The 27252-nt window shown below is 40.1% G+C and overlaps 2 protein-coding genes across 4 annotated transcripts in view; one reads left to right on the top strand and one right to left on the bottom strand.

Moving 5' to 3' along the window:
* Positions 1-1282: 1282 nt before the first annotated feature.
* On the top strand, positions 1283-16241 carry OSGEPL1 (O-sialoglycoprotein endopeptidase like 1). 3 transcript variants are annotated; one of them, XM_046018179.1, is made up of 10 exons: positions 1285-3007; positions 4085-4325; positions 8497-8884; positions 9713-9917; positions 9993-10141; positions 11334-11464; positions 11569-11640; positions 12452-12557; positions 13618-13761; positions 15594-16241. In XM_046018179.1, the coding sequence occupies exons 2-8, from the start codon at positions 4105-4107 to the stop codon at positions 12528-12530; spliced, it is 1245 nt and encodes a 414-aa protein (XP_045874135.1). In that variant the 5' UTR covers positions 1285-3007; positions 4085-4104; the 3' UTR covers positions 12531-12557; positions 13618-13761; positions 15594-16241. The 3 variants fall into 3 exon arrangements, with proteins under 3 accessions (XP_045874137.1, XP_045874135.1, XP_045874136.1); XM_046018180.1 differs by lacking the exons at positions 11569-11640; positions 13618-13761; positions 15594-16241 and having other exon boundaries at positions 12452-12544; XM_046018181.1 differs by lacking the exons at positions 11334-11464; positions 11569-11640; positions 12452-12557; positions 13618-13761; positions 15594-16241 and adding an exon at positions 10304-10486 and having other exon boundaries at positions 1283-3007.
* A 169-nt stretch (positions 16242-16410) lies between these two features.
* Positions 16411-27252, bottom strand: part of ANKAR (ankyrin and armadillo repeat containing) — a 64829-nt gene continuing 53987 nt past the window's right edge. Inside the window, exons 18-23 of the mRNA XM_046018176.1 lie at positions 25178-25336; positions 24378-24495; positions 22144-22253; positions 20432-20628; positions 18316-18362; positions 16411-16822 (exon numbers count right to left, since the gene is read on the bottom strand). Coding sequence (XP_045874132.1) covers positions 16575-16822; positions 18316-18362; positions 20432-20628; positions 22144-22253; positions 24378-24495; positions 25178-25336 — 879 coding nt within the window. The 3' untranslated portion in view covers positions 16411-16574. The remainder of the gene's footprint in view (positions 16823-18315; positions 18363-20431; positions 20629-22143; positions 22254-24377; positions 24496-25177; positions 25337-27252) is intronic.

Here is a 27252-nt window from a genome sequence, read left to right as displayed (position 1 = left end):
TCTCATAATTTTGCTCTGGCTTTCACTGTAATTTGCTCAATACAGAGAAAGTGATGATCAGCAAGCTTAAGTATTCTACCTCCTTCATCATTACCTTTTTCATAAATTAACACATTAGTATATGATTTTTAGAAAGCAATTCCTTAGCAGATTGAGTGTGACTCAGCACCTGGAGTCCAGTCACTTCCAGATCTGATAAACCAATTTCAAGCCTAGAAGATCAGATGTTGAAACCCACTGATCATACCAAGGTCCTGCTAAGCTGTGGATACCTCAAGCCATACCACCTTTCCCAACAACTCCCCACTCTAAATACATACTTTCCATAATGCTGTATTGTAATTACCTATTATTAGACTTCATTCCTTGAAGATAGGGAGTGGATCTTATCTTTTATCCCTAAAACTGATGAAGTTTGTTGCCCAAAGGAAAGAACCCAACAAATATGTAACAAATGAAAATAAAATCCAATTGAGTAAGAGATAATTAGGAAACTATTATAAAGATTTTTTTAAATATTTTTATTTATTTGACAGAAATCACAACTAGGCAGAGAGAGAGGAGGAAGCAGGCTCCCTGCGGAGCAGAGAGCCCGATGTCAGGTCATGATCCCATGACTCTGGGATCATGACCTGAGCCGAAGGCAGAGGCTTTAACCCACTGAGCCACCCAGGCGCCCCTATTATAAAGATTTTTATATTACTTTCCTCTAAAACTTCCAAGGCAGGCAATAGTACAGAAAAAATGAGCATATTTTGATTCTAAAGTCAAGTGGAAGTTATGGTAGTTAAGCCATTTTCCTTGAGAATGTCCCCCGGTAGCATTCAAAGCATATAATGTGATCTGTATAAAAGTTACTGTCCTCATAGAGCATAAATGTCTTTCCACCAATAATTTCTCTAGTACAATAAAGAACATGGAAAATGTATACCTTTACTTGCCAAAGGTACAATGCCTTTTTCTTTCTGCTACTTATGTGCCATCAATCTAAGGAAGAATCAAATTCCTTCCCAATGTGTCCTAGGGTTTTGCTGTTTCCCATAATGCTGCATTAAGACTCAACACCAGGGGCGCCTGGGTGGCTCAGTGGATTAAGCCGCTGCCTTCGGCTCAGGTCATGATCTCAGGGTCCTGGGATCAAGCCCCGCATCGGGCTCTCTGCTCCGCAGGGAGCCTGCTTCCTCCTCTCTCTGTCTGCCTCTCTGCCTACTTGTGATCTCTCTCTGTCAAATAAATAAATAAAATCTTTAAAAAAAAAAAAAAGACTCAACACCAGCCAAAGAGCCTGGATAAGGAATCTACCAATGATACCAGCACATACAAAAGGGATAACTCTTGACACATTCTTGCAGAGGATGGCACTGAGACACACCTGCTGAACATAATCCAAATTGCAAGAAAACGCCAGATGAGAAAGGTTTTATGGTCAAACTAGATTTCCGCATATAACAGAAAATAACCTCTAACCAATCATAAGTGGTTAGAAGAACAAATTTTTCTTAACCTTTTGGCCTTTTTTCTTTTTTTCCCTTTTTTGGGTCGGCACACTTCCTAAGGAAAATGTGAGTTATTTTATCTTCTAGAAGTTAAGGAAACAGATTGCAGGACCAGATGGTCTAAGTTTTTGGGTTTTTTTTAAAGATTTTATTTATTTGACACTGAGATCACAAGTAGGCAGAGAGGCAGGCAGAGAGAGAGAGAGGAGAAAGCAGGCTCCCCACTGAGCACAGAGCTGGATGCTGGGCTTGATCCCAGGACCTTGATATCATGACCTGAGCTGAAGGCAGATGCTTAACCCACTGAGCCACCCAGGCTCCCCTAACTTCTAATCCTAGCTGGCTGTATGACCTGCAAATCCTCAAACTTTGTGGTCCATTTGCCTCATCTGTAAAATGAGGACAGTAACTAATAACCTCACAGGATTATAGTGAGGATTAAATAATCTGCAACATTGCTTGAGACAACGTAAGTTAATTGCTAATTATACTATTGTCACACAAAATTTTGAAACCGTAAGCTTCACCTAGAAAATTCTCAACATTCTGGTAATTAAGAATGTATTTATTCGTATCTGCCAGTAGACTATAACTGTGACTTCCGACAGTGATTCACTTATCCTACATTTACTTCTATCAAGAACTTCATGCCATTCCAAACACGGGTATACGGCACAGCCGTGTTCAATCTTGCATAAATGAAGTCCTCGCTTTGCTTAGTGAAGCCTTGAAGTCCAGCAGGCCTGTGGCAGAAAAGACTCTTGGGATAAATGTATTCAGACAAATGACCAGTTCACATACCAGTAATGGGAAAAATTCAAAAAACAAAAAAAACCACACTGGAGGTCCAAGAATGAGTATTTTCCTGAAGGTTGTGTACATGGCAAGCAAAACCCATAATTTTTTCATGGTAAATGAAGATACGTAGCCCCTTCCCCTTTCTAATCACGAAAATGAGGCAGCCCCACACCTCCACTCCCCGGTCCAGCCCGTCCGCCCCGCAGCGCTTCCGTCCCCCGGACCCTGTGCAAGCGCGTCGTTGGCGGCGTCCCTACGTTCCACCTTTGTTTCCGGAGTCACTGGCTGTTTCAGGCCCCAGCCGTGGGGGGACTGACGGACGCTCTCAACCCTCCTCTTCGGACAGGGCGTCCGAACTCCAGCCAAAGGCAGACGGATCTTTCCCCACAGCTTAGCGTCTGGAAGGTAACGCTGCGGAGTCAGACGGACCTACCTTCGGCCTCACCAGGTCCCAAGCCGGGGGACCTTGCAAAAGTCCTGCTACCCGCAAACCTGAGGGCACCGCAGGAGCGCGCGCGCAGCGTTGCGGACAAGCGCAGGCCTCGCGCTCTCCGGACCGAGCTAGGCGACGCCGGCGACCCGGCGCCGCCCCGTGTTGGTGACGTCACTTCCGGCGCGACCGGCCCGCCTCTCGCTCTGCGGGAAGCGCCGCGGACCGTCTTCGCCGAGGCAGGGCTGCGGCGCTGTGGCCACGGTTGTTGGCGGGGAAGGAGGTAAGACGGCGCGCGCTCTCCCACGGCTTCCTTCGCCTGCCTGCGAGGGCGAGTCCAGCACCAGCCTGGGCCACCGGCCAAGGACCCCGGACCCACTTGGGAGCTTCGTGGCCCTCAAGACCGGAGCTTCGCTCGGGCTTCCCTGCCCGGGCTTCCGTGGCGCGAATCTGATTCCTTCGGGGCGGCGGTGCCGGGCCTGCGCTCCCCGCCGCGGTCCTCGCGCCAGGGCCGTGCCCAGCGCTCTAACCCGGGGGCCTCCGCCACGGGGACGGTGAAAATCCCAGCGCTTAATTCCCTAATTTTCCCGCTAGTGAAAGTTCTAGAACAGGTCGTCTGGGGGCATGAAACCAGATACTTGAAGTGTGAAGATGCAGGGTGCTTTAGTGATGGGCTGCTGTCATTTTGAGGAGAAAAAAAGAATTTGGGGAGATCCTTACTAAGATAAACTTGTGGGAAATGGAGGTTGAGTTAGAAAACTTGTGATGAATGGCTAAAGTGGTATTAGGGGGCAGTCGTTTTAGTCCAGATGCGGTTCTCGGACGATGAGCTTTATGACAGCTGTGGCCAAAGCAGGCAGCTGAGCTGTGTGTGTGTCCTTTATGTGGATTGTTTTCTAACCAAATGGCTAAATTTTATTTTGGAAGATATTTCCAGGAAATGGAATGCCTTTGTTTATCTGTTCCGTTAGCCTTTATCATTTAATTTTCTTAAACAAATTTTGTCTTAACTGTAGCTATCAAAAAATAAATAGCACTTTCTAAAGGACTATCCATGCCACTATTAGCTATCTTATGAATAATGAATAGTTTACTGAGAACATAATGATAATAATACTAAAAAATGTCGTAATTGATTTCCTTGTTTTCACCTTTGAGAGCACTGTATTCATTCATACTGTTACTTATGTCCACAGGTTGCTATAGCCTTGAAAAATTTTGCTAACTTTTAAAACTTTCCTATAATTTTACAAAACTATTATATTGAAAAATAAACCAATAAAATCGGAGTTTTGCTTAACTGAATGGGTTAGTGGTTATTGTCAGTTCCAAGTAATTAGTTTCTTCATTTCTTTTCCAGGAGTTATTTATAGAGTAAGTATGCTAATACTGAGTAAGACAGCAGGAGTCTTCTCTAAACCATCAAGAAGGAAAACTTACGAATTTTTAAGAATTTTTAATTTTCATCCGGGAAAACCGTTTCTTCATAAACTAGTATTGGGAATCGAAACCAGTTGTGATGATACAGCAGCTGCTGTGGTGGATGAAACTGGAAACGTTTTGGGAGAAGCGATACATTCCCAAACTGAAGTTCATTTAAAGTAAGTAGACATTATTTCGGTAGTTCCCACTTTTGGGGAAAAAAAAATGAAATATTTTCTATTTATCATATATAAAAGTTTAGTTTTAGGACCTAAGTTCTTCTTTTGGGCAAAAGCTCCTAGTCGCTGTAATAGAAAACCTTAAACCCTGCACCCTGGCGTTTAAGGCTGTCCACAGTAAGGTCTCAACTTCAGCTGAGCATCTGGCGAAAAGAACTAAGCTCATTCCCAACTCTAAGATTTATCCATGATTTCCCCTTAGTAATGCCTTTTCCTCTTTTGTCCACCTGTACGTTTCATGGTCTTGACTGAAGTCCTGGGAGAGCGTGACCCCATCTCTAGCCTATGTTAATCTCTGGGGAAGAAAAATCCTATTCACATTTATACCTATAACTCATGTTGGTACTTAAATAATAATACACTGTTGTGTAAAAGCATTGAGTGGTGCAAGGTTTGTAAACTCACGTCTTCGCAGAGGACCACTAGGGAGGCGACACAGATGAGTGGGCTGGGGATAAAGTGGAGAGTATCCGGAAGAAGCAGCAGCCGTTGTCGCCATGTAGAAACATAGGCCTTGTGTTATTTGACCCTCGGAGTTTTCAAGAGAAAATGGAAATTCAGAATATAACTGTAATATCTCCAGGTTTTAAAATTAGTCGTTAATTCAAAATATTAAAATGCTGCACAAATCAAATATGCCTTCAAGCCATCAATTTATAACACCTGAATAGTGAAAAAGGTTGGTATTTTGAGATCACAGACCTGTGTTTGAATTATGAATTAAGCAATTGGTGTTTGCTCCGATTTTAGGCAAGTTCTTTATCCTTTCTGATTGTGTTTTCACACCTGTAAAATGGGAAAGATAATAACCTGCCTTGTAGGATTGTAGGGAGTATAATAGGAATAATATAGGGTATTATAACTAGAAATAATACATATGAAAAGACAGACTAGACCTCTGATAGTTACATACTATGTGAAACGGACTGAGGTAAGTGTTAATCAGATGTAGTGAAATACTAAAAAGTCCTTCCCTTCAAGGAGCTTAACCTGTTCTGTGAGGCATGATATATAGACCTGCAAGGAAACATACAGCATTCAGTCCAAGGCAGCATAAAGTATCGAACAAGTGGTGCAGACGGTAACTATCACTACCATGCCTGGCCGTTTGCACGTGTCAGTATTGACTGTGTAGAAAGGCCTTCCCTGACCATGTCATCTACATTCGGTACCCCACCATGCTTCTTCTGGATCACCACGCCCTGCTCATTTTCTTCCTCATCCTTTTGATAATCTTCTCCCCAGCAGACTCTGAACCTCCATGGTGACAGGCTCCGTCTTAACTGTCTGTATTCCTCACTGCACTGAGTAATAGCCAGCGCGGCCTCTGGCACACCGCAGGTAGCTAGTGGCCTCGGAAATAGGCCTTCAGTGGATGGAGCTGGGAAAAAATATCGTAGCAGGAATGAACATGATGGTAGAGGCAAAGAGGTGGGGAAGTGCAGGACAGACATTGAGTTTAGCTAGTGCACAGGTCACTGAGGATGAATGCACAGGAGTAAACTTTGTGGAACCGTCTACACAGCTCGTCTCAGCGTTTACTGAATTCCTACCAGGCAACATTTGAAGCACCGTGGTACAGATATGACTAAGATACATGATCCTTGCCTCTGAGCAGCTTGCCATATAAAGTGCTTTAGAGTGTAGGTTTACATTCTGGTGCACCTATCAACGATTTACACAGTTTTCTGTGCCTCGGTTTCCTTACGTGTGAAATAGGGATAGTAATGATAACTAGCCCCTGATGCTGTTGTGAGGATTAAATGTAAATTCTTCCAAGATGTGTGGTGCAGTTTTTGACAAATAGCAGGAGCTCAGTGGAAGCTACCTATTATTACCATCAGTCATACTTCTAGTACTGTTACAAATGAGTGAGGAAGACAGTCGGGTAAGCAAGTCATTGTAAAACAGCATGGAAAATGCATTGATAGAGGAGTGCTTGGCAGGGGGGTGCCTTTCTTCAAGCCAGAAATCTGAAGGACAGTCTTGACTTTTTTCTCACCACTGTGTCTAATCAGTCGTTGTCGTAAATCTGCCTCCCAAATATTTCTTCAAACATTTCCCTCCATTTCCACGTAATTCAAGCCCTTGTCTCTTAACTGAACTCTTGGCTCCTACCTTGAGACCAGATCGTTTCCCTGACTTACTGTTAGCCTTAGCCCCTTGATCACCTACTCTTTATGCTGTGTACAAATTAATTATTTTGAGAATAAAGTCACGGTCTTACTCATCTCTTTTGTCTCGAGTGCTTAGCTAGCATAATCCTTTGAAGATAAAATACATAAAGAGGTACAAAAAGGAAGGGAGGTAGGCATGTGGCAGAAGGAAGAAATAAGTAGAAGAGGATTTAAACTTAAAGTTACCCCAATTTCAAAAAAGTAAATATTCTTGATTAGGAGAGTTAGGGGTCAGCATTTTGCTTTACTTTCCGGCAACACAACATAGTTGGACTCCGGGGGTCAGAAAATCCCTCCAGGGAATTGCAGTTAGAAGGCTTTGAATAGACTGAGATAATGGGAGCTTTCTGAACTGGTGGCAGTGGGAATGGTGACATACTGAATTGTGGGAAGGAGATAAAGGTGAAGCTGGAAACCCAAGTTATTAGAAGGTTTAATGCCATTAACAGAGTTGAAGAATATAAGAGAAAAAGTAGCTTTGAAGAATTAAGGAAAATGGTATTACTATATATAAATGTGTTGAAATAAGATGATTTCTTTTATTGTTCCCCTCATTGCCTGATACAATACATATTATAACTACTTTTTTAATATTTTATTTACTTATTTGAGAGAGAGAAAGAGAGCAGAGCTAGAGAGAGCATGAGCAGGGGGAAGGGCAAAGGGAGAGTGAAAAGCAGACTCCCCACTGAGCAGGAGCCTGCTTTGGGGCTCCATCGCAGGACCCTGGGATCAAGACCTGAGCTGAAGGCAGATAACCTAACTGGCTGAGTCACCCAGACTCCCTGCATATTGTAACTATTAAGTAAATACTAATTGAATGCACCTATTGAGGGTTTTCATATCTGTGTGTAGAAGTTGCAGTGTTAAATATTCAAGGATTTTTTTGAGACGAGAGGTATGTCTTGCAGATCCTCTATTTTATTGCTCCGCTTCTCTGGAGGTACGTTAGTCACATGCTGGCAGGTTTTTTGCCAGCAGCTTTGCCTCCTACCTCTTTACTCTTGACATTTGGAGTGGGTCCTGCGTAAACCCAAAATCAAAATTATCACCTCTGAGCACTAGATTCCCAACTATTTCAGGATTGCAAGCTGTCTGCTGTCCTGCCATGACCTCAAGTGCAGTGTGTTTAAAAATAAGCTCATCTTCTTCACAAAACTGTCTTCAAGTTTCTCTCTGTTATTCTTTTCTCCTAGTCACTCCAGCTCAATATGTGAATCATCTTGGTGCCATGGACCCTCTTCCCCTTACAGCCAGTCCATCGTAACAGTTTTCAAGGCTGTCTGTCCCTTTCTTTCACTTCCCATGATCATGTAGTTTAAGATGTAAACAAATACTTTTATAATGACCTCTTTAAAAATTCTCCATGTAGGGACACTTGGGTGGCTCAGTCAGTTAAGCTTCTGCCTTTAGCTCAGATCATGATCCCAGGGTCCTGGGATGAGTCCCACATCACGCTCCTTGCTCAGCGCGGAGCCTGCTTCTCCCTTTGCCTGCCACCCCACTGCTTGTGCTCTCTCTCTCTGTCTGACAAATAAATAAAATGTTTTTAAAATTTTTTAATTTTAAAAATAAAAATTCTATCTCCAGAGATTAATTTTTCTAAAATCCAATTTTATCCTGTCCTTTCCTTCTTCAAGACATCTTCCATAGAGTGCTTCTTAAGATTGTTCTGGTGGTTCCATTCATCATCAAATCCATAGGAATTCGTTGTGTACAATTTTGAAAAGTCAGACATTACAGCCTTCGTCACTATACACTGAGTTTTTATAGTGTGCTGCATTATAAGGCATGCATATTTGAATATACTTACTAACACATTTAGCTGTAAAATAATTAATTTGAAAACATGCCTTCAGCCCTAATATAAAACTTTTCTTACTCTGTGTTCACAGTCTTGAAATTATAAGGAGCTGTTTTTTTGTTTCTTCCAGAACAGGTGGGATTGTTCCTTCGGTAGCGCAGCAGCTTCACAGAGAAAATATTCAGCGGATAGTGCAAGAAGCTCTCTCTGCCAGTAAAGTCTGTCCAAGTGAACTCTCAGCAGTCGCAGCTACTGTGAAACCAGGACTTGCTCTAAGCTTGGGAGTAGGCTTATCGTTTAGCTTACACCTAGTAGACCAGTTGAAGAAACCTTTCATTCCCATTCATCATATGGAGGCTCATGCACTGACTATTAGGTTGTTAAATAAAGTAGACTTTCCCTTCTTAGTTCTTTTGATTTCCGGAGGTCATTGTCTATTGGCTTTAGTGAGAGGAGTTTCAGATTTTCTGCTTCTGGGGAAGTCTTTGGACATAGCACCAGGTGACATGCTTGACAAGGTAATTATTTAAGAGTTAATTTCTCCATTCTTTTCTATTAAGGTGTCTATTTCAATCAAATAATACACTACTACCATTGATCTAAATATTTCTGATTAATATATTTGACTGAAAAAAATTCATAGGAGCAGTAAGAAGAAAAGAAAAAGAATAGTACATAGTTTTAGAAAAGATTTCCAGCCATTATGAGTAAAATGGTAAGAGGTTTAGATCAGTAGATAAAGGCTCAAATAATTTGCAGATGCAGTTATGTTTTTAATGAAAAAATATATCTGAAACTGCCATGTAAACTATAAAAATGTGCAATAAGAGGATATATAAGATAATATAAAGACGTTAAAGATGTACAAAGTTTTGTGATTAAACATCAAAATTGCTGACACCATCACAAAGCAGGTTTCTTTTTCCTTTGAGTGTGAATCCGGAGCCTGCTGCTATCTGCAGAAATCTTACTGCCCACGGCTGTAGTGATTAGAAGAAATGGACAGGTTCTAATTTTTGAAGCTAATCATTAGGCACTCATTGTGAATTTCAGATTTGCTTTTCATCTCCAGGAGAAGAGCTGAAGTAGATAGGGAAGCGGTGATTGCCCACTGCTGGGCGGGCTGTGAGAAGGAGCAGGAGTCTGTCCTTACTGCCAGCCAGCTGCAGTCCATGTATATAAAAGCAGAGCGTATCTTACTCAACCAGGCTTGCTGTTCTGTTTTGGGTTTTGGTTGGGTTTTGTGTGTGTGTGTGTGTGTGTTTTAAGTAAATTTCATTTCCTTTGCACCTCGGTTTCAAAATGTGCAATTTTATACTCATTACAAAAATTTTCGTTTTTAATAGGTGGCAAGAAGACTGTCTTTGATAAAACATCCAGAGTGCTCCACCATGAGCGGTGGGAAGGCTATAGAACATTTGGCCAAACAAGGAAATAAACTGCATTTTGATATCAAACCTCCCATGCAACGAGCTAAAAATTGTGATTTTTCTTTTTCTGGACTTCAGCATGTTGTTGATAGGATAATAACACAAAAGGAAAAAGAGGAAGGTATATTTCTACTTGGAGAGTTGGAAAAATAAGTAATCCTGCATTGTACCTGAAAACACCTGCTCATTTCTGCAGGGATCCAGAAGGGGGAAATCCTGGCTTCAGCTGCACACATTGCCGCTGCGGTACAGCACACGACAGCGTGCCACGTCGCAAAGAGAACTCACCGTGCCATACTGTTCTGCAAGCAGAGACGCTTGTTGTCTCCAAGTAATGCAGTACTGGTAAGTTCTGACCTCCTCTACCAATAGTATTAACACTTCACAGTATGTTACTTTTCTTCTGGGAGCTTTATTGACCCTGTGCATAGCATCAGATGTGTTTGTGTCCTAGCCCGGGAGTATGAAATTGTGCAGAATGAAGACCAACAGCCATTTCTTACACAGGTGTGGCAGCTGCATGGGACACCTGCACGGCCTGTGTGCCAGAAAACTCCAAGACTGCATCTTCTCATTGAAAAGTGGGTTTACAATAAGAAATGAGATGCAGGAACTGCCATCATTATTTTTAGAGAAATAAGCTAGTTCCCTGCAAATTTACGTTCCTTTGATGAAATCCCTTTAGATCTCCGTAAAAGCCTTGGTAAACTTCCTGTTGAACTGTATCTTAAACTTCATCCTTTTGAAAATTACAAAATGAGAAAATGATGGTAGATTTGCAAAATAGAATATTATGTGACTATCAAAGGTAAGAATAGCTTTTGAAGAATAACATAAAATGAGAAAAATGCTTATAAGTAAAAACAGCAGGGTCTAAAACATTGTTGAGCTTTGATTATAATTAGAAAAAAGTTAGAAGAAAATGTACAAAAATGATAGTGGTCCGGGCTTCTGATGGTACGAGGGGTTAGGTGTCTGACTTTTGGTTTCGGCTCAGGTCATGATCTCAGGATTCTGAGATCCAGCCCTGGGACAGGCTCTGTGCTCAGCATGGAGTCTGCTTAAGTTTCGTTCTCCCTCTCTGTCTCCCCCCACCTCCAAAAATAAATAAATAAATCTAATAAAAATCTAGTAATTGTATACTGATATTGAAAATGATTTTTGGGGCACCTGGGTGGCTCAGTGGTTTAAGCCACTGCCTTCGGCTCAGGTCATGATCTCAGGGTCCTGGGATTGAGTCCCGCATCGGGCTCTCTGCTCACCAGGGAGCCTGCTTCCCTCTCTCTCTCTGCCTGCCTCTCTGCCTACTTGTGATCTCTCTCTGTCAAATAAATAAAATTAAATTAAATTTAAAAAAAGAAAATGATTTTCTTTTCCTCCAAATTTTTACTATACAGATCGATCACTTGCCCACTTCCCACCTCTCAAAATGTGATGTTTTCGTACTGTATATTGCTGGTATTTCCCCCACGTTAAGCTAACAGTTTGGCTCATACCCACGTGTAATTGTTAATTTGGGTCTTTTCATTTCCTTCAGGTTGTATCTGGAGGTGTCGCAAGTAACTTATACATCCGAAAAGCTCTGGAAATTGTAACAGATGCGACAGAGTGCACTTTGTTGTGTCCTCCTCCCAGACTGTGCACTGACAACGGCATTATGGTCGCGTGGTAAGCCACAGGACGTTTGTGCTTCGCTCACACTTTGCCATTTCATCATGCTACATCTTCTTCCTTTACATCTTGGTCTGTTTCTTTGCATCACTCTTACTTAGGAACGGTATTGAAAGATTGCGTGCTGGTGTGGGCGTTTTACACAACACAGAAGGCATCCGCTATGAACCCAAGTACGTGGTACCTTTTATAAAATCTGTGCAAGCAGTATAAAATCCAAAGCCTAAAACGGTGTAGTTAGTGGGGGCAGAAGGCATCTCCTGTACTAATGGCCTGGCCTCAAGCAGAACGTATTGTCTGCTCTGGTGTTGCTTTCTGGGACAGTGCTGAGGCTGAAGACGGCGTTTTCCCGACGAGGATCCAGTTGAAGCCTTATATTGGGCCACGTTGTAAAAAAGCACACATCGGAGTCCACAGTTACTTACGGAGGAAGAACAGAGGAAAAGAGGAGGGTCTCGGACCTCTCCTGCCAGTAGTGACAGAGGAAGGTAGAAAAGGGACAGGCCAGCTTTTGAAACCTCAAAGAAGAATCAGTAAAAACCTCGGGAATTTCTAAAGTAGAAATGGATGCAGATTTGACCTTACGTGTATGGTAAACTATTTTTACCCTCTCAGCTTAGAATTATAAGGCATTTTTATCGTTTTTCTATTTCATTTTTTTATTTATAGTATGAGAGCAGAACTATTTCTTTCAAAAACTTCTCAGTCCTCAAATTCATTGAGTTGTATACATTAAAGATGCATAGCTTTTCAATGTCAGTTATACCTCAGAGTTGTTTAAAAAAATCCCAAAATTTAGATTTCTTAATGGAACTGGCCTTCTCTTCACCCATTGTTCCTGCTGTGTTTGTATTCAAGAACCGTCATCGGATATGATTATACAGTAGCTGCGCAGTTTGTCAGAATTCTAAGCAGTTTGCAGAACTAGGGACAGATCAGGAAGCAAGTATTTGAAATAATGTGATTTATCTGATTGTGATGCAGATGTCCTCTTGGAGTAGATATATCAGAAGAAGTCGGAGAAGCTGCCATAAAAGTGCCACGGTTAAAAATGGACATTTGATTTTTGCTTTTCAAAAAATCCCTGAAGGTAGTATTTCAGCATTAAGTTGTGATTTTTTTTTTATATTTCAAATTGTGGAAGATGCATGATATTAATTGTTCATCAAGACTTTATTTTGTTTTTCTTTATGTTTGATATTTAACCCGCTCTCTTGAGAGACTAGTAATATGTTATAGTTTTATAATGGAATATAGATTTTTTATTATCAAAATTAAAGTAAAACATCTTGTGAGGAAAAGAATGTACTGATATTCACAGGTAGAAAGAAAACCTTGGAAGATACACAGTGAATCTGCTAAATCCTAGTCCCATATTAAAAAGGCCTAGACCTTTTGGTCTTTTTCTCATATCAGGATTATAAAAGCTATTTTTTAGATTATGTCCTATTTATTTTATTAAATTTATTTTTAATTGTATATTATATTAATTTGAGGTGTACACCATAGTGATCCAACATTTATGTGTATTACAACAGCATGATAAGTATCATTTTACCATCTGTACCATACAAAGTTATTGTAGTGTTATTGACTATATTCCCTGTGCTGTAGTTCTCATCCCATGATTTATTTTATAACTGGAAGTTTGTACTTCTTAATCCCCTTCACTTATTTCCCCTATATCCCCCCGACCTCTGCCCTGAGAAACTGGTGGTTATCAGTAGAAGCTATTTTTTAGCTCCTTTTGAAACATTCGCCTAATTTTTCTAACGAGAGCAATTTTAGAAAGGTAGCGTGGTCAAAGTCATGTCAAATCAGAGAATTCTGAATAAAGACAAAAGGTGATTTTAGCAGAATGGATGTTATTAATGATAAAAATATATGTTATTAGGTATCTTCCCTGGAGCAATTGGGATGTCTATATGTTTCTTAAAATCCATCTGAGATTTTAAGAAATATGGTAGGCAAGTAATCGTTCAAGTGTGTATTGTGCTTTTAGTTGGCCACGTATGTTTACAGCCACCATTTTGGAAATTGTATTTAATCCATGAAAATATATGAGATGTAATGGTTTTTGCTTTTGTTTTTGGATAATTTTCTTTGAATCTGAAACTTTATACCTGCTTATCCTTTTTTTCTGTCTACAGTAACTGAATGTCCTTGAATACAAAGACAGTGCTACTGACTTTACTGTCGAGAGATTTTGCCAGTAAAGAGTTGTGTTACATCATCCTACTGGACCAGGTCGTTAATTTTCTAGTCAATGACTTGCTTTCTGCAGAAAATAGGGGGTAAGGAGAAAAATCTAAACTGTGAAAAGATTTATTTTAATCCTAACTTAAGGTGACCTCGATTTGGGGAAATTCCATAAGTAATTTTTTTTTTTTTTAAGAATTGGGATCATAGAGTATTGCTTTATGATCACCCACGTGGAAATAGAAAATATAATTTATGGGGAACATACAGAAACAGCCAATATTTATTTTAAAAAAACTGTATTCTTTGCTGTTGAGGTATAGCTATGATAGAATTGGTTTTTTAATATTATTTGGAAGAAACTTAGTTTATGAATTCACACTTTTCATTTGAATTTGTGTTCTGTATCATGTGAACCTAAATTCATAGAGAAGTAATATAAGTATTTCCTGTGCCTCTGACAGTCAGAGTGCATTCAAACTATGGAAAGAAATTGACCAAAAATTCTTCCCCCATCACAAATATTTTAAAATGGGGTATCTGTAATCTATGTTCTTAAAATTTTTAAGTATCGAAATTGCTACAGGTGTTAAGAAGCACACATGTCAAAATTGAGTTCATGATATAAATAAGAGAAACTGAAGATAAAGAAAATGAGCAATTTGGGGACGCATTCCATACCTATAGGCCTTTTGTACTTGGCAGTAAGGAAGGAGGGAGGGGAAAAGAGAGAAAGAGGGAAAGGATAAGGAAGGGAGAAACACTGAGCTCTATATGGGCAAGCATGTGTACCAGTTAGCTAATAGTACAAGTCAAAGGCAGACAATCTGCTGAAATCCTCTGTATCTTGAGGCCTATCTCACATTTTATTAATTTTTTAAAGATTTGTTTTTATTGTTCATTTGACAGAGAACACAAATAGGCAGAGAAGCAGGCAGAGGCAGAGGAGGAAGCAGGCTCCCTGCCGAGCCTGGAGCCCAACGCGGGGCTCCATCCCAGGATCCTGGCATCATGACCGGAGCCGAAGGCAGCCACTTAACCGACTGAGCCACCCAGGCACCCCACTCATATATAATTTTTAAAAAAACGGGGATGCCTGGGTGGCTCAGTCGTTAAGCGTCTGCCTTAGGCTCAGGTCATGATCATGTGTACTGGGATCGAGCCCCACACTGGGCTCCCTGCTTGGCGAGGAGCCTGCTTCTCCCTCTCCCACTCCTCCTGCTTGTGTTCCCTCCCTTGCTGTGTCTCTCTCTGTCAAATAAATAACATCTTTAAAAAAACGAAAAAAGAAAAAAAAATGCAGGGTAATAAAAGTAATCTTTACTGGAGAACCTGTACTTCAGGAAAAGTACTGTAAGTTTTGGGCATAGTAGGATGGCCTTGGTAGGCCACGAAACTCAGGAGTGTCTTCTGTTACCGAATACAAAGAACCCCTGATACTCAGCCTGAAGGTGTTCTTAGAATATCGTCTTCAGCCCATCAGAAGCCAGCTTTGTTGTCTAGAGGGTTTTGTTTTGTTTTACATCTACAGAAGCTTACTATTTCCACTTATATCAACTCTTATCCTTAACCGTGCTGAATAAATGACTCATTTCTTATCACTTGAATTATTTTTCCCTTTGTAGTATGGAATAAGCCTTTCCCCCCATGATTCCTATATTAGAGCGTCTACCAGAAGTAGAATTAGATTTAAGATTAGAGAGGTCTCCTGCTGTCCCATGGCACCAGTACTCTGGTGCGGGGAAAGCCCTGCATGCCTGTAGCTCCGTCAGCTCCGGCATTGCTGTGGGAAGGCGTGTGGGAGAAGACAGCGGCTGGGTAGTACACACGTTCAGTGCGGCCTGGAGCAAAGTGGTCAGAGACAATGAGGGCTTTAAAGGCTACAGTGGAGCCCAGCTTGATTTTATATCAAATCTACCCGCTGCAGTAAAATAGAAGCGGACCTACAGCAAAACTTGGGCCCACTGGAAACAGCGCTCATTGGGCATAGACATCATGTGATTCTGAGCCACACAGTGTCACACTTCCTAGTTGTAAACCAGAAATACTTGTGAGTATGGGGAATGGTCAACACTGGTAGCCAGACTTTTGTACTTGGTGGGCAGTGATTTCAGATTTGTTTTAAGTCTTAAAAGTATACATTTCTACATTTGGGGTTTTAAAAGCCTTGTGCCTTTGTAGTATTTCTCATTAACTATCTCCAGGTGCTGCAGTGCGTGTTAACATGTGGACTGTTTTGAACCAGGCCTCTTCAGCCCAGCATACCAGTTTAAAAATGTTTCTGACACTTGATACAGAGATACTGATTATGCCACTTGTGTCCGTTGCTGTATTGTAATAGTGTTAAGTGCAGGAAAATTCTATTTAATTCTATTTAATAAATTTTATTTATTTTTGAAAATATGAGTCTGACCTGATGTTAAACTTCAGTAAACAGGCTAGAGAAAATCTGTTAAGTATCAATATCAAGAACTTCCATTCAGGGGCACCTGGGAGGCTCAGTGGGTTAAGCCTCTGCCTTCAGCTCAGGTCATGATCTCAGGGTCCTGGGATCAAGCCCCACATCAGGATCTCTGCTCAGCAGGGAGCCTGCTTCCCCCTCTCTCTCTCTCTGCCTGCCTCTCTGCCTGCTTGTGATCTCTGTCTGTCAAATAAATAAATAAAATCTTAAAAAAAAGAACTTCCATTCAAAATGTGAATACTCAGTTTTATATATTTTACTAGAATTAGATTAAAATTAAAAGTAAAAAATTGGGGGGCACCTGGCTGGCTCAGTCCATAGAGCATATGACTCTTGATCTTAGGTTTGTGACTTTGAGCCCCACATTGACTGTAGATATTTAAGAAAAGTGAAGAATTTGCAAAGATTTCTCAGGGATTCTTTCATACTTTCATATTAATGGTTTTATTAGCCTTCTGTAGGCTCTGGGTTAGCTTTCTGTACATGTTTCCCAAGTTGGCTCAAAAACACTATTCTTGGTCTTGATACTTCTGTGATATCTGACGAAATTGCAGATGAAAAGGAAAAAATATTGTGAGAAACAGGGGCCTTTTTTGTTGCTCTGAAGAGTCCCATGAAGTTGGTTACGGGAGGTATTAAAGTCAAAGAATCTCTTGGTTGAATTTTAGGTTTTAATTTTCTTCGGTGCTCTTTCCCTGAAAATTAGAGAGCCACAATTAAAGTCTTTCTTAAGCCCAAGAGCCCTAGATATAGCCTCATTGCCTTTGGTTCTGTATAGTTGTATTTTCTTCAAATCACTAAAACATACTAAGAGAATGGATCCATAACTTCCAGACTTTGAGATGTCAGAGAGCAAAAATTTGTGGGGCCAATATATGGTTGCCAACTATTTATTATGCCAACTTGAGACTAATAAAAGAACAAATGCTAAGGTCATTTGTAAAAGTAGGGATATCTTAACACCCAAAAGAAAGTGTAAAAGGTACTATCTCAAAATGAAACATTTTATATTGAATAAAACTAACTTTTTCAGAAACTTGCTATATTGTCCTTATTTTTTCTTATGTTCTTATTTTTTCTTATGTTACCATAAACCTATGAAATTATTATACACAGATTGTTATTTAGAAACCAATATTAAACAAGAAAACAGTATTAAAGAAAAAAATGGGAATGACTTTATTTCTTTGTGTAAATTAACTCTGACAGGGCACCTGGGTGGCTCAGTGGGTTAAGGCCTCTGCCTTCGGCTCAGGTCATGATCCCAGGGTGCTGGGATCGAGGCCCGCATCAGGCTCAGCAGGAAGCCTGCTTCCCCCTCTATCTCTGCCTGCCTCTCTGCCTACTTGTGGTCGGTCTCTCTCTCTCACTGTCAAATAAATAAAATCTTGTTTAAAAATAGATAAATTAACTCTGACGCTAAAGAAGGTACACAAACAATATTCTTGTACTCATAACATAGATATAGAGCCTCCCACACAAACCTAGCTTTCCTCAGACACTCCCTGAATAGGTGAACTTCTCTCCCTTGATTCGCTCCCTTTCCATTGGTGACTCTTAAAACAGATCCTGGCTTTGGAATGGTTCTATCCTTGGTTTTGACGGAAGGATAATATTCCAAGTAAGACTGATACTGGCCCTACACTAAATACACGTGAATAAGCACTAAGCACATAAATCAAGTCAAAAAATAATGTATTTTCCCTATTACATGTCTGATAGGAATTGATGAGTAACCTTGTAAGAGCTGGACTCTGACCTTACAGGCCTAAAATCACTCAGCCGACATCTACCAAATACATTTGAAACAGTAGTGTATCTGTGGAAAAAATGTGGTCTCTACCTTAAGAACTTAACAGGCAAGTTGTACGTGGAACAACATAATAGCAAGATCGTAATTTAAGCCACACTTTCATGTTTCAGCAATGACCTATTTCTATGCGTGGCTTACAAGAAAAAAAGTAAGAGGGATTTCTGACAAGTGATACGGTAGGGAAGGCCTTAAAAGAAATGATTAATATAGTCTTTTAAATAGGAAGATATTTTAAGTATACAGAATGGCAAAAGCAGAGTTCACAGGTAAATTTTGGGGGGGTAACCTCTACATTTTGAATTTTTAGAAATGGAACACAGAACTGTAAGGTATCAGGGCTAGACATTACCTCAGAGACCAAAGAAAATCAATTACCTTTTTTAAAGACAGGAATTATGGATGGCCCTCCATTTTTCTCTAGACTAAAAGGAAAACATGTTGATCACTAAAATTTTCAAAGCAATGGTTTACCAATAAAATGTTTCAAGCCAAAGAATAACAAGGTGTACCTAGTTAATATGGTGTGTGTTTTGGGAGTGGGTGGGTGGCTTTTAAAAGTATTATTTTAAATCACCATCCTGTACACGTAACATGATATAGTTACAGAATTTCCCTGGTAATAAAATTTAAGTCTCGCTTAAAGTTAACATATTCAAGGTGGTTCTCTCAAATGTAGAGCTGGTTAATTTGATGAGGAACATTTGCTGTTGGCCACTGTAGTGAGGCATAGACTTCGGCCTGTCCATATGCCACCTTCGTGGCCAAAGGGTAGCATGAAACTAGCTGGCCTTTAGGCTGATGCTTTCATACATGGTCAGTTAACAGCAGGAAAATTATGTCTCTCTCCATACTTCAAAATTTGCATTATCCAGGGACTCTTCTAATCTGCTGTTCTGGGAGCTGGGTAGGGGCGTGGGAATAGAGAAATGGTACACATGCCGAGAACATGCTATCATGACCCCAGCCACGATCAGCCTACTTGCCAGTAGCGGTATCCAGGAACATTTCGCGGAAGGGTATTGGTATCCATGCCAAAGTTTCCAAACACGTCTCAATAATATTTTAGCACATTTCCCATAGTTTCATTTAATCAATGAATTGTTACGAAAATTAAGGGGAATAGTCCATGTAAATACTCTATGAGTTCATAATATTACTAGTTATGGGAGTAGTTATTATTTACTTAACAGTTCCACCTCACCTGGTAACCGTTCTTATAAATGTAGTGAGCACTGGTCACTGCTTACAGTCCTAAAAGTTGAGTGGTCACAATTCCAGGGGCTGCCATTCACCCCGGCCACTGTAGCTCTGTATAGTCAGTACACCTGTTCTCCAGCAGAGGACAGTAAAGCGTCCTGAGGAAGGGGTATCTTTCTCTAATTCCTGAAAAGTTGCCACATGGGCTAGTTGTGGGCGTAATTGTGTAAAATAATACTTCCCGTTATTTATCCTAAATTAATTTTTTGAACCAATAAATATTTTTTAACACTGTCAGTTACAGGAATTTAGATTTCCCTGTCTTATATAAAATTAGGTAATCAGTTTTGCGTCTTTGGGTTTTCCAAGAATTAAAATGAAGAGGTACTCATTTTTCTCCATACTGAAAATTGATTTACAGAACCACGATACAATATTGGATCCTATTCTCTGCTATTATCGTAGAGTTAATATTATATCTTGAGTAGTTCTGTTTCCTACACAAATAGTGCAATTGCAGAGAAAACTTGTAATTCAGCTACATCGACTAAAGAAAATAGGCCCATTCTAAGCAGATTCTCCTCTCTGTTTGCAGAAACTTAAGCTCTGATGAAACTCCAGCACTGAAGCAAAATCCTGTGGAGAAATCAATGCCGGTCAGACTTCGCCATAACTGCCGCGCTTCGTCTGCGTTAGCCGTTTCTACCCCGGGAGTCTGGCCTAGCTTTGAATGAAATTCAAAGGTCTTTTGAACCTTTTTGGATGATGCCAAGGTCATGGTGGTATTCCTGGGTGGCTCAGGACTCAATAATACCCCAGAAGTGGCTTTCCAGATCAGACCTGGAAGCGACCAGAATCCCAGAAAGTTTTTCTGAAACATGGATAACTTGGCCAAATGGGACCCCCAAGATTGCCTCCACAGGCAGTTTTGTTGCTAACTCAGAATCAAAACAGGCTTTGGGGCGCCTGGGTGGCTCAGTGGGTTAAAGCCTCTGCCTTTGGCTCGGGTCATGATCCCAGGGTCCTGGATCAAGCCCCGCATCGGGCTCTCTGCTCCATGGGGAGCCTGCTTCCTTCTCTCTCTCTGCCTGCCTCTCTGCCTAGTTGTGATTTCTCTCTGTCAAATAAATATTAAAAATAAAAAAAACAGGCTTTGGTAGTGGCCATTTAGGGTGAGTTTTCTCTCTTGGCATTCATTCACACAGGAATAGCTCCCCTTGTTTGATCTTCCGTAAGCTTTCTTCCAAGTTCCTCTATCCATAACCTCACTACTTCACAGATACAGGCACAGTACCTTAAGGAAGGAAGTCCCACTCGTTGCTGCATTTGAAATTCCTTTAAAAAAGCTGGGTTGATACTTGCATCTCGGTTGATGTTATTTGTCATGCGGAGGAACTGGTTAGGCTTATTTCTGCACTCCTTTAGTAGGATGCGGAAAGCGTTCGCGTTGTAGGTTAAGTAGCCGAGAGCGCAGGAGCAAGCTGTGCGAACCTAAATGAAGAAGCAATTCAGTCCCTTCGTTGAGCGTCATTCTTCAAAGATCTAACAAACTGTTCTCACTGAACGGTTCGGAAGACAGTCTGTGTAGCTATGCCCGGCGAACATGGATGTCGGCCACGGCAATCCATAGACGGAGCGGAACAGCCGTATTTTTAGAGAAAACTGTCAACTGCCCTTGGTTTCTAGTACTTGTTCTCAGTCCTGACTGCGTTTTGGAATCACCAGCAGTTAAAAAAGAAAAAAAAAAAAAAAGCCCACCAACTGTCTTGGCATTAGAATCTGGGCACTCACATTGTCTTTAGACGTGCCAGAGGCGAGTCTAAGACGCAGCCCGAGTAAGAACCATTGAGTTGGAACTGAGACGGGGTCTCAGTCTTGATCGTGCACTGGAATCCCCTTGGTAGTTAAATGACTCAGTCCCTGGGTTCCACCCCCTAGAGACTCTTAATTATTTTGGCTGCAGCCTGGACACTGGAATTTTTCAGAACTGCTCAGTTGATTGTAATAGGAAACCAGGCATGAGATAGATAAGAGATAAGATAAGATAGATAGATAAGGCAAGAGATAGAAGATAAAAATAAGGTAAAAAAAAAAAAAACACTCAAGAAAGCAATTCAGTTTTCCACTGGCAAAAACAAAATATCCACAGGACTGCAGAAAAAAAAAAATCCTCTGCCTGCGACCCGGAAGTAATCAGGTTGTTCATAGATCAAAGTATATTCCTGGGAAGTTCTTAGAAAATCTGTTAGTGGTGGCCTAAGAAATGTCATAGAATGAACATAAGCCAGAGTTGATATTCTAGTTTCTATGCTGGCATGTGACTGCCGCATATGCCCGTACATCAACCGTGGCTCTCAGTGTCTGGTCCCCATACCAGCACTTTCAGCTTCTAGGAGCTGGTTAGAAACGCCCGTTTTAGGGCCTAAACCAGATGTATTCAGTAAGAAATGCTGGGAATGGAGCCCAGCAATCTATGGTGTAACAACAGGTTCCAGTGATTCCTGCGTACCCTGAAGTTGGAGAAACACTGCCTCACACCTGGGGGAGGGGGCGGGGAATCTCAGAGGCAGACCACGACTCCGGCCTTCTTCATACTGTCGCCTCTGATCCTGCCTAGCAGATAAAGAAAACTGTCCAGTGGATCCCACTTTCACGCATTCCAAATAATCCTAGGAATGACTTAGATCACAAAAACTGCTTAGTTACTAAGTTAGTAAGTTAGTCACCAGTTTTGGTGAGATAGTTTATAAATATTTTAATTACAAACTTCTATATCACCAGTGTGCTTATTTGTATATTGAACTGTAAGTACGGAAGTTAAAACAAATATGCACATTTCGTAGGAACCAGAAGTATGGATGGCAGATGTAGTACTAGAAAAATCTAATTTGAGTCAGTAACATGAACTATTATATAACATAGTCAGTCTATAGAGAAAGTAGCACACAAAAGTGAGAGCAATTACATTTTTAGAATATTCAGTCATACGATTGGTTTTGTTTTTACCTCTTCTTTTCCAGAATACAAATGATAGCAGAGCTGTTGGATTGTCCCTAATGTGGTAAATGCTTCTAGAATACCAGCTCTAGAATGAGCCAGGCTAGCTATTAAATTCCCTGAAAATTAAACAAGAAAAAATGTGTTATTTAATTGATATAAACTGATACACTGTACTTTTGTTCATTTGCACATATTATTAAAAGGGTTGAGTCACAAGACATCTCTAATGAAGAAGGACTGAGAAAAAGCATGTATATATTAAATGTGGAGTTCTTTCCCCAAAATTACGATTTGGTTTTCTGTCACAAACAGTAAAAGTTAATTAGCTTTATTTAAAAGTAGGGAGTTTTGAAAATCAGAGTTTTTCTTTCCTGTGGCTTCAGAATATATTTTGTTTTGAGCTTTTGTGTTTTTTTAATGACCGTGAACATAATGTTTGAACTACCATAAAACAAATTCAGTTTGTCCTTTTTGCAATTCAGATCACTTTGAGTTAAGAGCTTAATGGTATTTTAAACCCAAACAAAGTATTGCTTAAATTTAAAATTACTGATGTTTTTTCCATAAAAAGAAATGTTTGGAGATTGAAAATAATAAAGTAATTCAGTAATTAAATATGCAACTACCAATTTAAAACCGTTTCATTCAAATATGTGTTTTATTTTTGGAGCTTTCATGTGATATTCTTTCACAGGATTGTTGCTGTGGTAGAATAAGCGATCACAGATTTTAAAATATAAATGTGGATGGATGCTCTATTGAGGTATTGATTTAGGTTTTGTTCTTGTATTTTTTTTTTGCATTCTTTATAAACCAAGACCTTTGTATTTATTATTTCAGGATGGGGAGGGATGGCTTGTATGGCTTAAAGCAAAAAATGTCTAAAAATCACCTTTTTTTTTTCAGGCGTATATTTTTAAAAGCCTGTGAACATAGAAGGCACTGTTCTAGGTGAGGGGAGGGAGGGGTCTTTAAAGATGGGTGGGAAGGGACGGGGAACAGTGGAGGCAGGCAGAGGATCCAAGATGAAGAAGAACATACGAGGGACAGGAGCTGTGTGTGGAGAACGGTTCTGTGGCGGACCCAGGAAAACTGGACCCTTGGCAACAGAAATCTAGTCTTTGTGAAACTTCCGTGCCTTTGGAGCCGTGTCTGGGAACCTTGCCAACTTAGACATCTGGCACAACATTTATTTTACATTATATCCGAGGCCCGAATATCCTGCTTTGCTTGGGATACCCCGGACAGGCACGTGACTCTGGAGATGCATGTGACTGTGATGCCGGAGGACAGAGAAAGCCCAGAAATGTTTGAGGTTCAGTTCCAACCAGCCTGAGAAAATTAATATTTGAAAGATAGTATAACATAGTATTTCTTGCACACAAGAGTTTGTGCGGTAAAATTTAAAACCACGACGATTATTTTTCAGAGTCACAGAATTACTATGACTTGAATTAAGAATGCTGTTGAAATAAGAATGTACGGAATAATTTTAACATGTTTTTTTCCATCAGAAAGTATTCATTTGCATGAATTCTCCTTCCATGCCAAGTAAAAATGTAAATGTAGCAGCAAGTGTAACTTCCTTTTACCTTCAGTGATCCATTTCAGTTAAAAAACAAAGACCTTATTTATTTTTCGGTAGTAGTCACTTCATATGGCCATCATTCTGATACTGTTTCATGTTGTGTTGAGAGTGATAAGTCAATTACCTTATTATTCATCTCGAAAATTAGCTCTAGAGTAGATATAGTTAACACGGTTAGCATTAAGTGTGCCAAGAACTCTATTGGACTATTTTGCTTTGCTATATTGCATAGCAACATAAGGAACTCTTGAATGTTAGCAAAATGTGAGGTTGATCAAAAGAAAACCAGACAGAGGAATAGCATATAAATCTGCCATTACGATTATAAATCGGTGTGTACATTTTCTGATTAGTCGCTCAGAGTTGGATTCTCATTTTCTATTTGCAAAAAATAATTAGGGGATTGAAAAGGTAACTAGGAAATCAAAAAGGCCACAGTCAGAGTTGCCTGGCTTCTGTTGGCGTGCAAAGTAGACTCGCACTGTCCCGTGTAGACTTTGCGTTGCATGTAGACATACCCCGGTTCGATCTTCAAACCATGTGACATAGTATCAAGCGTATTATTTTATTACTGTTCGGATTACAAAATTTTTTTTGAAAATAGTTTCATGCAGATGTAGTTTTATGTAACCACCTTCCAGTTATTTCTTACCTGTCAAGATAATGGTAGTGGAATGAACTGAATACAGACTATCAACTAAAATAGTAACACCTCTTGCAGACAAAGTAATATGGTCCACATCTATAATGACTTTAGCTAAGATAATAATCTGAAAACAAAAAAGAAGCATCGAATCACTGAATGTTTTCTACTCTGCTCCTCTAATGAAGCTTTTTGTTCTTTGGCACTTCTCAGGCAGGTAAGGGGAGTAACCTGGAATAGTCCAGTACAGGTAAAGCAAGTGGCAAGGGTTTGAATCCGAGTAGTTTTCATTATCTGATTACTGTGAATCATGGCAGGCCAGTGTGTTCTTCCTACAATATTTGCAGCTTTTGCATCCTTGAAGTATGGGTTCATAGAAAATAGTTCTCCTAAAGGTCACTGGATAGAAAAAGAAGCACCCAGATACATCCAGTTGTCATAGGTTGAAGAATCAGTGTGATCAGCTAAAGGTCTGCAGTTAGAAAACTTGTCTTGTCTACTACCGTGATTCTCTGCCTGTAACATGGGGAGGATGAAAATGATACTATCTGCCCACCAGCCTGACAGGGTTGTTACAAGTATCAGATAAGGTACAGAGGCAAAAAGTGCCTTGAAACTTGAAAAACTGTAGATAAATGAGGAATCCTCATAAATAATGGAGTTTCTATGAGGTGGAAGAGGCCGGTGTAAAAAATACTGTGTATTTTACAAATTGGTAAACACTTTTCCAGATCAAAATTTTTTCTCATTTTTTTAAGTTTTGACTAAAAAGACTAATTGATTTGAAGTTTTAATTTCCAGTTTTATACCTGAAATGCTGCCATTGCCTTCTCAGTTTCAACTGTTGATTCAAGAAAGGGTTCAAAGATTGATATGGTCATTATTCCACTTTCCAAAATTAAGTATTGTTGAAGGCGATTGTTGAAGGCAAAAAGGGATAATGCATAGCCTGCCCTTAAACAGATATCCTGGAAATAGGAGAAACATGCATTATCTTTAGCTCAGTTCATCTATTACGTTACTCAAGGTAATGAATTTTGAATTCTTGGCTGTCTAAATATATTGCATTCTTATCTTTGGGAGTAAAATTTGACATTGTTGGGGAAAACAGGTAGTTGAGTTAACCCAGGATGTTACTGAACAGATAAAATAGAGAAGTAGGTTGTGGTATCAGGGAGAAGAGAAGTAATTTTAATTTTCAGAGGGAAAGTTAGCTTAATGATTATGCAAATAAATATCTACATAGTAAGGAAATTCCATAATTTCATTAACCCTCAACTTTTTTGTTTTAACGTATTTTTATTTTCAACATTTCAAAGTAGACTTGATAAATCAAAACTTCCCTTGTTCTAGCATGCTATCTATTACATTTTATGCATTGTGGGATGATCTCTATCATCTCTTAAAATAAGTTCATTTGTAAAATTCTGTACTGTATCCTGAGGGGAAATAAAAAGAAAGATGATTTAAAAATCACATTTTAACATTCTGGGATTTGGCAAACAGCAAAAGCCAATTCTTATTTATGTGGCAAAGATGAACACATACAATAGATCTGCCAGAAAGCCCAAAAAGAATTTCATCACTAAATCTTATTTTTCATATTTTGTTGGAACCGTATAGTACAGAAAGAGCCATTAATGAAGTGAGTTTTCTTCTGTCCCTGTTAATCATTACATAGAAGTGCTATATGTATGTACCAAAATATTTACCAATAAAACTATACGACGCCTGAGATTTGCTCCAAAAGTAATGTAGGATGAGGGGCTCCTGGGTTTCTCAGTCAGTTGGGCATCTGACTCTTGGTTTTGGCTTAGGTCATGATCTCGATATCGTGAGATTTAGCCCCCCAGTGGCTTCACACTCAGCAGAGTCGGCTTGAGATTCTCTCCCTCTACCCCTCCCTCAGCTCATGCATCTGCACGCTTTCTCTGTCTCTCGAATAAATAAACCTTTAAAAAATAACAACAACAACTTGGGAAGATGAAGTGGGTATATAGGTATAATAAGATTGGCCAGGATTGATAATTGCAGAAGTTGGGTCATAGAAATATTTAAGTTCATTATGCTACTTTTCTACATATGTTTGAAATGTTCCATAAAAATATTACATACACACAAGGAGTCACCTGGCCATAAAGGAAGAAAAAGGTATTTTTAGGGATTCACAAAGGAATAGGGTCCAGTAAGTGAAGCAGGTGGGAACAGGCTGGGAAGAAAGGGGAGTGACTCGGATATTAGAATAATTAGTCAAGAAAAGGAGAAGGGTGTCTCTGAGGAATGGGGTGGTGAGAATAAAATGTGAAATGAACAGAGAGAGAAGAAAGGTGGCTTAGAAAGTTAGATCCAAATTCAGTCTCCTTATACACTGCTCATATTATTCCAGCAGCCGATCTCCATTTTTCATACACTACAGTAGAATACAATTCTGTATTAAAAAAATAATGCAGTGAGTTCATTTCTCCTCTTCTAGCCCTCCTTTCTTCCTCCCAAATCCCCCAGAACCAAACTGACAGAGATAGTTGGCAATTTTCTTCCCTGATTGCTACGTGCACTGCAGACAACAAAAGTTCTCAAAACTCTCTGGGATTGGTGCTGTTCAATGTGTGGCCCATGAACCAGTGAGAGTCCACAAAATGGTTGACAACAGGATTGCAGAAAGTGAGAATTAGCATTTAAAAGGAATAGCTTTGGGACTCCTGGGTGGCTCAGTCCATTAAGCCTCTGCCTTCAGCTCAGGTCATGCGTGATCCCACCGTCCCGGGATCAAGCCCGCGTTGGGCTCCTAGCTCAGCAGGGAGCCTGCTTCTCCCTCTGCCTTCCACTTCCCCTGCTTGTGCATGCTGTCTCTCTGACAAATAAACAAATAAAATCTTTAAAAAAT

Source organism: Meles meles, chromosome 9, assembly GCF_922984935.1.
Source record: "Meles meles chromosome 9, mMelMel3.1 paternal haplotype, whole genome shotgun sequence".
Taxonomy (NCBI): domain Eukaryota; kingdom Metazoa; phylum Chordata; class Mammalia; order Carnivora; family Mustelidae; genus Meles; species Meles meles.
The sequence above is the reverse complement of the archived record's forward strand: the minus strand, read 5'-3'. Positions and strand labels throughout refer to the sequence as shown.

Bases quoted from the DNA above. Each gene is read 5' to 3' on its own strand.
- OSGEPL1 (XM_046018179.1), top strand. From the start codon at position 4,105: ATGCTAATACTGAGTAAGACAGCAGGAGTCTTCTCTAAACCATCAAGA. The intron at 9,918-9,992 runs GTATATTTCTAC...TCATTTCTGCAG, and splicing joins ACAAAAGGAAAAAGAGGAAG to GGATCCAGAAGGGGGAAATC. The intron at 10,142-11,333 runs GTAAGTTCTGAC...CATTTCCTTCAG, and splicing joins CTCCAAGTAATGCAGTACTG to GTTGTATCTGGAGGTGTCGC.